We start from the raw sequence: 10,840 nt of genomic DNA, 5'->3' as shown, positions 1-10,840 counted from the left end.
TGTGTGTGTGTGTGTGTGTGTGTGTGTGTGTGTGTGTGTGGAGGTCATTGCAAGGAGTGGCTTTGAGCAGCTGAATTGCCAAGCTTCACCTCCATTCTGGAGCAGACGTGTGAGGGTTCCAGGCCAATGAGGGGCTGCCTAGGCCATGTTCATTCAGAGACTAATGAAAGGCCAATGGCCTCAAGGTCAGATGTTGGCCAAGGCCTTGGGCCAGTCTGCCTTTCAGATAACTTTTTCCAATCTGCTTGATCCATTAGTACGTGTCCATCAAAATGGCTGGTCAAGAAGGCCCTAGGTCAAGAAGATGATGACTGCATTCCCTAACTGGGTTTCCCTGATGCTCTGCGGCCATACTGAGCTTTTTCTTCTCATATGCCTTCCTTCCCTCACTAGAACTCATATCAGTGGAGGCTCCACTTAGAAAGGTCTACCTCAAGACTGGCAGAATATTCTTCACAAAAGGTTTCTCTCTTATGTCTGCTGCTGCCCTTTACTTTGATTAACCTCCGTATTCCACTTTTCCCAGAATTATTCCATACTCTTCAAATCTGTATCGAAACATTGCATTTTGAGAGATAGGTAAGGGCTTGATGCAATATATACAAAAGAATAGAGATTAGAGCCAAATTCGAGCCTTAGACTTTTGATCACGTCTCCTCACTTGTTTTGATGTGCTGGTGTCAGCAGGAGACAAATTCAGTTTGAGAGCAGAAATGAAGTTTCTCTTATCCCAGGTAGTTTCTTCTAGGCTAAACACTGACTGCCACTGAGTGGAAAGCTTGTTTGCTTGCTTGTTTCTGGTGAGGTCATTTCCCTCCTCCTCCCACCACAAGCGGCAGTCACGATCCCTATGAACTCCTAGCACCAGACGTTGAGGAGACGTTGAAATAGATGATCTGACTCTAACTCCAAGCTGCTAAGGGGCCCCTCTCTCATGTGGGGGCCTCTCTAGCTGGTCCCTCTGAAGAATTCTTCCAGTGGCCCCACATTTGCAGGCGCCATGCCTGAGGTTCTCAGATTAGCCATCTCAATCAGCTGGCAGGGCTCAGGGCCACTAAAGCAGGCTCTTACTCAATTCCAGCGGCAGCTGGCCCTGCCTTGGCCTCGGCCCCTCTCCCTCTCCCTGTAAAATTAGGCTTTGCCCACTTACCATAGAGCACGGAGCATAGATTTAGAGCTGAGAGAACCCTTAGAGGTCACTTGGTCCTTTCATTTGCTACCTTGTTTGAGCCATGTAGTCAGCTGGTATAAGCCACTTTTGCAACCTGGGCTGTGCTGCTGCCGCTGCTGCCTTCTCCTTAGGGCCTCTGCTTCACAGCAGGCCCTCCCAGAGGAGCCTGGGATGTGAACTCTGATAGGGAGCAGAAGGTGCTGGGGCACGATCCACGAAGGGCCCTGGAACTTCAATGGAGAAGGCCTTTCTCCAGTAATGCCCATTGCAACCTCTCGGGAGGCAATGTGGTACCACGCCAGTACTCCAAACCTCTACAACTTGGCATAGGTCCTTGCAAGAACTTGGGTTCCTCTGCTACGGCCCCTGAGAACTCAGTGTCCCCTCCATGCCCCCAGTGAGGCACCTGGGAGGACTTTTAATGAAGGGTCCTAGAAATCGATTTAGCCTGGAGAGGATGGGGCAAGGCTCAGATGAGTCATAGTCTTCCCTTCTCTGGCCAATCAGCAGCATCCTGATGAGATCCTGGCCGCAGAAATGATTTGGGTGTGGCTTAGTGGACAGAGAACTGGCTTCGGAGTCAAAATCTCACCTTAGACACTTACAGCTATATCCCCTGGAGTATGTCACCTAACTTCTGTCAGTGTCCTCATCTGTACAATGGGCATAACAAAATTCTTACCACCTACTTGTACTTGTTATGAGCAAAGATACGTGGGCCCCCATGGGGCCTGGAGAAGGAAACCAGGCAGGGGGAAAGGGAAAGTGAGGGAGAGAGAGAAACTAGGCTGGGAGAGCCCAGACTGGACACCAGGAAAGTGCTCAAGATGGTGCTTTACAGACCTTCACGTGCTAGAAAAATGCTCACTGAAAGTGTTGTTAATGATAGGACAGGAAAGCCCCAGGTATGACTGAGGAAGTATGGGCATGCATTCCGGGGCTCAGAGGACCATAGAGACTATGATGCCCAAAGCCCAGGGCCTGCCCCAGGCAATGGGCCATTTCTTCTTCACCTGGATTCCTCTGTCTCACAGATGGGGAAAGTGATTCTGATCAGAGAAGTTCTGGAACTTGCTTAAAGTCACACACACTGTGAATGGGCACGATCCAGTGGATAGCAGTCTGGAGTTGGAGTTAGGAAATCCTGGCTCTGGAACCCACCTCAGACACGTATTAGCTGTGGACCGGTCACTTAGCAGAACAGCTTGACACTCCTACAATGCAGTATATACCTAAGGGGCTCAGCAAATGTAAAGTGTCATAGAGACTCAGGCCCACTATCACCTCTGCACTGGCCGTGGCCTCACAGACTGTCACTCCTCCTGCCCCTATCCCTCCACCATGGTGCCTCAGTTCTAGGCCAAGCAGACATGGCAGCCAGTGATGCCCCACTCCCCACGCACACAGATGCCTGTTTCCTGTAGGGGCCCAGAGCAGAGAGGACAAGAGAGCCAGTGAGTAAACAGCTGTAAGCTTTCAGACTTCCTAAGCCTTTCCTGGTGTCCAGTCTGGGCTCTCCCAGCCTAGTTTCTCTCCCCCCCCCCCACCTTTCCCCTCCCCCTGTTGCCTAGTTTCCTTCTCCAGGCCCCCCGGGGCCCAAACACACTGGGGGTTGTTAACAGCATGGCCTCCCGCTTTGGCAGGAGGAAAGGCTGAGTCTCCTCCAGAGAGGGCTCAGGGCCCTAGAAGGCCAGAGTGGTATTCAGTAACGGTAGCAACTACTACTGGCCTGTGTGTATGTACTTCAAGGTAGTCCTGGTACCTCTGAATGACTGATTTCCCAAACCCTTCCCTTAAAAGCCCGTGGCCAGACTGTAGCTTCCGGTTGGGAGCCCATGTTGCTTTGCTCCTGCTAATCGGTCAGGGTGACTGGAGCAAGGCTGGCCAGAGTGGCAGGAACCTGCTGGCCATTTCTGCACTGGGGCTCTGGCTGCTTTGGCCACACATGTTGGGTACCAGCTGGGGACCGTTCGGCTGCAACTCAAAGATTGTCTTTTGGGGCCCCTACCCTATGTGGGCTATGCTCTCCCTCACTCCTCAAGCTCCCAGGTTTTGCCTGACTCATACCCAGCTAGCAGGTTGGCACCATTGACACTAGCTTTACTGCAGGCAGGAGGGCCTTTTGTGGTGGGGGGAGAGGGGGGAAGAGGGGGGAAGGGAAGTCTCCTGCTTATTTTGGAGGCTGAGAGAGAAAGAGAAAGCTAGGCCTCCACTGGGTACCTAGGCTGCAGATCTGAGTTGGCGTGGAGAGGAGGGCCACTGTCTGAGGCATTTGAGCCTGGGCACCTTGGCCTCTTCCCTAAGGATAATCCCTGGCTCTGAGTGATCTGGTCCAAGTTATTGGCTGAATATATTGTGACCTAAGATGTGAGAGCTTGGTTATGAAGCCCGGAGTCACTCTGTGTAACCACCCTAAAACAGGTGGGCCCCAGTGTAGACCTTTCTAGAAATTCCTCTGAAGGAAGAGTCCACCTCCCAACATCTTTTTATCATTTCCTCATCTAGGGATACAACCGGCAGCAGCCACTCTCCTAACACCAGCTATGACAAGTCCTTGGAAGCACGAATCCAGAAGGAGGAGGAAGAGATCCTGTTGGCCAACAGGAGATGCCTTGATATGGAGGGCAGGTAACTGGGTCGGCAACCTCAGGCTGGATCCAGCAGGTTTACCTGGTGGAGCCATAGTGTTAGCCACAGCTGGGAAATCTGGCAGACTAGTATCTTTCTTCTCTCTTCTACCCTACACCACCCTCTCCATGCTCCCTGAACCTTGAGATCTGAAAACCAGGGAAACTGACCCAGGCTCTTCCTTTAAATTTGGTTGATGTCTTTTTACTTGGCCTCAGCCAGTAGGATATTCTCTTTTCTTCTCCTACTGCTCCCTGGTTATTGCAGTCAAAGGGCTAAGAAGTTGACCCATGAAAGTGAGAGGCCGAACCCATCACTCCTCTTCCTAAGCCTAGAGCAGATTCCTCTAAGCTAGTGTCCCTTCCCAAACACTGTCTGCTCTCCATCGTCCCCTTGGTGGACCTTAAGGTTTCTGGCTTATTGGGAAGAGATCTCCAACCCTCTGTCACTATTATCACTGTCTCTTTCCCATTATTCTCACAAACGGCCCACAGTTGCTCATTTCTAATTCGGCCATGGCTTGCCCAGGCAATGGGGCATTTCTTCCTCGTCTGGACTCCTCTGCCTCACAAATGATGCCCGTTTACTCTGGATAGCATGGCCACATTCCCTTATGGTGCTGTCTCCACCCCCTTCACCCCCTCCCAAGTGCAACCGGAGGCCCAAAGGCTGTTTTCACATGCTTTCTCTAATAGGATTAAGACCCTTCATGCCCAGATCATTGAAAAGGATGCCATGATTAAGGTTCTCCAGCAGCGCTCCCGGAAGGAGCCCAGCAAGGCTGAACAGCTGCCACCCATGCGTCCAGCAAAGTCTCTGATGTCCATTTCTAACACCAGCTCAGGTTTGATCCCTCACTCCTCCACCCTCAGCAGCACCCCCATCCGGGAAGAGAAGCGAGAGAACAAGAGCTGGAAGGGGAGCTTAGGTAATAAATAGAGAGCTGCTGGGAGCACCCAGCAAGGGCAGGGGAGCTGTCCAGCAGCTAGTAGCAGGCTACACCCTCAACAAACAGTGCTCTTGCAGGAATGCTTCCTGTGGCTGAGGCACATGTTAGTATCTCTCCGTGGTTGAGGCCACAGCCTGGGGCAGGATACTGGGGCCGCTGGGAAGGGGCAGGAGGAGAATTGGGCATGCCACTGCCACTGCTGTCCAGCCAAGGCTTGGCTCTAGCTTAGCCATGGAGATTTTCCTGGCCTCTTCCCTGGACTGAGGGCTTTGCAGCTTGCTCCCATGTGCCAGGAGGTCTGGATGGTCTTTTGATACATGTGACAGGTAGGGCAGGTGCTACTTCTGAGGTTAAGAATGGAAGATGAGAGGCCCTTCTGGCTCCCCTCCCATGGCCCGATGACGAGGGAAATGGCCATGATTCCATTGTACTCACCAAACTCTGAGTGTAAGCCTGCGGATACAAAGGCTTCCCAGTAGCCTGGGAGCCTCTTAAAGGCAGGGCCTGTTTTGTTAGCATGTCTTTGTGACCTTAGGGCCTTTTACAGAGTAACAGTCACTTAATGTTTATTCGAACTGAGTGAAATCTCAGTTTTTAAAAGTTTCATGATTTTATTAAAATAGTACATTCGATGTAAGTAATGGATTTACATTGTTTGCCTACAGAATGTACCCCTACGACATTGTACTGATTTAAAATAGCCTTAGCAATGATGATTTGGGGGTGGGAGAGAGGAACCTATCGTTTTTATTGGCAGATGGCACTTGGTGACTTATTTGGAATTTCCAGTCTTAGAGACTTGCCCAGGGCATTGAGAGATCTAAGTGACTTGTAGGGGATCACTGTGTCAAGGTAGCTCTTTCCCAACTCTCTCCGCTACTCCCAGAGTCGATGAAAATGCCTCTGATCCAAGTGGCCCTCCGTTAGATGACCTCTGCTTGGGCAGAGCTGGGAGGATGGGGCAGCTTGGGAGTGGCAGAGCAACCTTCGCCCTCCTGGATTGCTTCCTTTTCAACTGGCCTGAATTCAAAGATATCGCTCCTCTTCTTTTCCATTAAAGAGAAGGATTTTCAGGTGCCTATGGGCGGGACAGATACAACTCCAGAAGACCTGTTCTGTCCAGCAAGCCTTAGGGAGCCAGCTCCCTTGGTCTGCACAGCCCCCTGGTCCCAGGGCATTTTGGTCTTGTCTGATCCCAGAATCTCATTGGTGGGGAAGGTCCCTCCATGCAGACCAGCAGCTCATCTACCCTGGGCAGGGCACGGAGAGGACACACAGCTAGTATGTGGCACAGGCAGGACTGGAGCCCAGGTCTACTTGCCTCCCAGGTCTAGCCTCAGACCCCCTCAGGGGCATAAGTGAGCTCTCCCACTCCCCTCTCTTATTTCCTCCCTTTTCTCTGCCTCCTCCCCTCTTTCTCTCTTTCCTTCCCTTCCTCTCACATACACAGAAGAAACTTTTTTTTACAGTTTCAGAGAGGAAGGCATGTTTGAAACAACTGCAGATTTGCAAAATGAAACCCATTAAAAGTACAGCACATTAAAACTGCTCCGTGTCAATCTCTGTCTTTGTCTGTCTCTTCCTCCCTCCTTCCTTCCCCCTCTCCCTTCATTTCTCCCACCTTTCCTCTCTCTTCTTCCCCCTCTCCCTTCATTTCTCCCACCTTTCCTCTCTCTTCTTCCCACTCTCCCTTCATCCCTTTCTCCTTCCCTCTCTGCCTCCCCCTCTCTAGAGTTGGTGGAGAATTGAGAATGATTTGCCAGACTGGAACAGAAGAATCACATTGCCTGAATGATCTGATGATTTGAGCCACAGATATTTGGATAGAGAAAATTCTCCAGCCGGACAGCAGCTCTCCATTTTATATGCTAGGCAGGCTTAGGCTTTTCAACAGGATTGTGGCTGTTGGCTGCACTTTGAGAAAATGGACTTGTTTGAGCTCCAAAGGGGGCTTTGCCTTCCCTTCCTTTTCTCCATCCAGAGGGCTGGCAGGCCTTGGCCTAAGGTACCCTTCAGCTGGTGCCTGGTAGAATCATTACCTTTACTTTGCTTGTGAGAACACTAAGGGGAGAGGCCATGTGGCTCAGTGGATGGCGCTGGCCTTGGAACCAGGAAGATCTTAAATCAGACCCTTGTTAGTTGTGTGACCCTGGGCAAATCGCTTCACCTCAGGTTGCCTCACTTTCCTCATCTGTAAAATGGGGCTAATAATAGCAGCTGCCTTGTAGAATTATGGTGAGCTCAAGTGCGCATGTAATGCAAGCAGATAAGCCAGCTTTAAAGTGTGACAGGAACAGCAACAATTGTCCTTCCTCGCCACAGGAGACATTCCTCGTCCTAGTGAAGCCCCTCGTTCTGGGGCTCGCTCAGATTTGGCTGAACCTCCCTCCCTCAGTCCCTCAAAGGCCTTGCTAATGATAGTCGTCCTCAGGAATGAGCCACAGACCTGGGGCGTTGGGGAATCAGCTCAGGGGCAGGACTTTCATGTGCACACAGGAAGAATTCGGATTGCATGGCTCCCCATCCCTTCTGCTGCGCCCTCATCTTTTCCTCTTCCCTTCACAGGAGTCCTCCTGGGCACAGAATGCCACTCTGAGTCATCCATCCCTTCTACCCCATCTTCCCCACCACTTTCAGCTCACTCCAAGACGGGCAGCCGCGACTGCAGCACCCAGACTGATCGGGGAGCGGACCCAGCTAAAACCACCAATGCCACTGCAGCCCCTGCCACCACCGCCGGGCCTGGCCCCGAGGCAGCAGCCGCAGCTGCGGCTCCTGTCCCTCCTGCAGCTCCTGCTCTTGCCACTGCCACTGCCACCAGCACTGCTGTTGCTCCGGCAACTGCTGGGGCCGGGGCCGCCGCTGGGGCCACTGCCGGGGCCGCCACTGGGGCCGCCGCTGGGACCGCTGCTCCCTCTTCTTTCCATCCAGCCACCATCGCTGGACCAGCTCATTTCCCTGCTCCAAACTTGGCCTATAATTCAGACAAGACAGGTGGGTAATTCATTCTTTGCATCAGGTAACGTGTTCCCTTGGGAGTTTGTGGACCTTATTGGCTTGCCCTTTGGTGTCTGTTTTGTCTCTGGTGGGCCTAGGTGGACCTTATTAGGGAGACTGCTGATAACAATGGCTGCATCCCTCATAGGATCTTCCAAGGGGAATGGATGGGGAGGAAAGTTTGCAAATACTGCCTCTAGCATCGTGTGAAAAGAGCAATGGGCAGTAAAAGCAGGAAAGACCTGTTTCCATACGTAATTACTACCATCCCATTAGTGGCTTAAACAGTTCCCTGAGCTTGTCTTTCTCTCCCAAGAAACTGATTTGAATTTGTGTGTGTGTGTGTGCGTGTGCGTGCGCGTGCTGGCACATATGTTGCCTTCTCTGCTTCCATTCAGATGGCCCAGTTGTCCGCTCTGCTGCTGCAGAAAGAAAAGTGAGCATTCGTGCTACAGGAGAAGACCTTCCAGATGTGGAAATGGTGGAATATCTCATCTAAACAGGCCAAGGAAGAGATATAGCCTGTTGCCAAGACCATGCTTTATCTTTTGTTTTTTCAGAAAGTTATTTTGTTTGGAAACAAGGCAGTCCTTGAGTTCTGAGGAATAGTCACTGCCTCCCACTCTAGTGATAAGACCTTAAAAGGCAGAGTAATTAGAATGTGCTTTAAATTAGGTTTGGATTTTTTTTCTTGTTTGAATAATGGAACTCCTCTCGTCTGGATAGAAACCACTGTCTTAAATGCACCGAGTTTGGTTGTCAATTTCAGCCTTTTAATACTGTCATTGACAAATGTATTTGTAATATGGAGATGAGAGGCTTGGAAGCATGCTTGGTCCATTGACCATCTAGCCATCGTGCAGGGAAAATGCTATTTGGTGGCTTGTGGAAAAGGGGGCTGGAGGTTGGGACTCTGATCACCACTCGTCCCCTCTCCACCAGAACCCTTCCCTCAGCTTTCCTGCACTAAAAAATGGAACCCACTTTGGTTGTTGGGCAACTGGCCACTGGCTTTTTGCGTGCAGATTTCCGAAAACACCTGTCTTCTGGAACAGGTTAGAAATCAGAAAATTGCTTCTTGCATCTTCTGCATGTTGCCTCCAGTGGGCTCTTTCCAAAGACCAAAGGATGTGTCTGGTGGCAGATAGTATCTTGGAATGCTAGTCGTGGTCTGGAAACAAGCTGGTTCGTCTCCCACCTTCCTCAGATCTGGCTTAAGAGGCCTATATGATCATTACCCTAGCAGGAATGGCACTGAAAACTCAGAGCCCTAAGATGCAGTGGTGGGGGGGGGGAAGCTGTGGGGGATGGCCTGTCCCCCACCACCTCTTCTCATCACCAATTATACCACTCTGGGGGGAAAGCCTTAACAGACCTTTTAGAAAGCAACAGGGAAGGGTTGCAAGGGTAGGAACCAAAGACATTGTAGGGAAACATCTCTAAATAACTCCACGGATAGAAGTGGTATGGTAGGCTTGAAAGCGGGAGACTTGGGCTCAAATCTCAGTTCCCACGCTTAATATCTGTGTGACTGTGAGCAAACTGCTTTTCCTCTCTGAGCCTCAGTTTTCTCATCTGTAAAAGGGAGAGAATAATCTTGCACGACCTACCTCACAGGGTTCTGGTGGGGCAGGTGCTTCGTCAATCTTAAAGCATCATAGAAACGTGAGTTATTAGAGGGCCGTGCTGTTCCCTGCGGCAGGTCCCTGCCCTGTGAATGAAGTCATTCACAGTCATTGTAGTGGGGAGGGGTGGGGAATGGGCAAAGGGGCTTGGCGTTAGAATCCAGACAGATAAAACCGTAGGCATGCTCCTTGGACCATGATCATTATAATGGTCATACATGCGTTTAGACATACAATAATCTTAGAGCTGGGAGGGACCTTAGACACTAGTTCATCCCCCTCTTTTTTTTAATAGTGGGGAAGACTGGGGTTCAGAGGAGGGGCAGTGATGTGCCCAAGGTCATACAGAGAGCCCATGGCAAAGCAGAAACAAGAGCATAGGCCAAAGCTCTTTCCACTGGACCACACTGCTCCATTGTTTCTTAGGGATCTTCTGCAAGGATTCCCCTTTGAATGAGCCAGGGCTGGAAGGGGAGGTGGGAGGATGTCTGGAATGGCCATGTCTCCCCCACTTCCTGTTTCCCGAGGCAGGCCCTTCTCTCCACCTGCACCCTGAGCCGCCCTCAGTCTGGGAGCCTCCATGTACTTCCTGGGCTCCTCTCTGTGTCCAGGTGGACCTTTCTATGGATCTTGGCTCTTCTCTCTTCCAGTGACAGAGTTCCTAGTGGAACTGTGTCCTTGGTCACTGCTTTTCAGTGACCCAGCAGGCTGACGCAGATGCACAGCAGCCCATGGGCATGTGCTCCTTTAACCACCAGAACGTAGCTGTTCTTCTGCCTGTGGTTGCAGTTCAAGAAGATGCTTCCCAGGACAGCCAGCTTCCTGCCCCTCCCCAGCTCCCCACACAAAGTTGTCTTTTCTTTCCTACGTTTTCTCTGAAGGTCCCAGAATTCCAGAGGGATTCTGCTGGCTTAGACGCTGGGTGATCGGGGGGGGCATTTCTCAGAACTTCAGTGGGGTCTCCATGACTCTTCCCTCCCAACCCCAGTTTGTCACCAGCAGCTGTCTAAATGAACCTGAATACTGTTCTTTCAAAAGATCTTGAAATGGGTCTGATTTGCTTCTGATTTCAGGTGTACGTTTCTTGTTAGTGGCCACTTTGGGGCCCTCTCTCTGGCCCCTACCTATCTATGCATTTGTCTGGCCCCTTCACTAGGAGGGAGGCCTTGTTTTATTTACTGGGGGGGGGGCTTTTTGGGGGGGGGGGGGGAGGAGAGAAGCGTTAAGGCAACGCTGACCTGTGGACCTCACACCTTCATTGGTCCAAAGTAGCTCAATACAAAATGCTTATCAGTAATGTTTCTATCAAGTTGATTTCTATCCAATAGATGTATTTTAGGGTTTTGGTTTTCTTTTCTTTCTTTTTCTTTTCTTTTTCAAGCAAAGTGCATATTTTGAATTTGGTATCGTATTGATGAAGGCTTTACTTTTAATGCTGCTTTTTTGAGTTTTGGGGTAATGGGGGGGGGG

The 10,840-nt window shown here is 50.9% G+C and overlaps 1 protein-coding gene across 7 annotated transcripts in view; it reads left to right on the top strand.

The window, feature by feature from the left end:
• Nucleotides 1-10,548, top strand: part of AMOT (angiomotin) — a 61,823-nt gene extending 51,275 nt beyond the window's left edge. For 6 of the 7 annotated variants that reach the window (XM_027835520.1, XM_027835497.1, XM_027835477.1 and 3 more), the window contains 4 exons: nucleotides 3,677-3,799; nucleotides 4,495-4,727; nucleotides 7,314-7,742; nucleotides 8,144-10,548. In XM_027835520.1, coding sequence (XP_027691321.1) covers nucleotides 3,677-3,799; nucleotides 4,495-4,727; nucleotides 7,314-7,742; nucleotides 8,144-8,244 — 886 coding nt within the window. In that variant the 3' untranslated portion in view covers nucleotides 8,245-10,548. The remainder of the gene's footprint in view (nucleotides 1-3,676; nucleotides 3,800-4,494; nucleotides 4,728-7,313; nucleotides 7,743-8,143) is intronic. The other variant, XM_027835505.1, reaches the window with a different exon arrangement.
• The last annotated feature ends 292 nt before the right edge of the window (nucleotides 10,549-10,840 follow it).

Source organism: Vombatus ursinus, unplaced genomic scaffold, assembly GCF_900497805.2.
Source record: "Vombatus ursinus unplaced genomic scaffold, bare-nosed wombat genome assembly UNPS02004337.1, whole genome shotgun sequence".
NCBI classification, from domain to species: domain Eukaryota; kingdom Metazoa; phylum Chordata; class Mammalia; order Diprotodontia; family Vombatidae; genus Vombatus; species Vombatus ursinus.
This window is presented reverse-complemented; position numbering and strand designations above follow the sequence as displayed.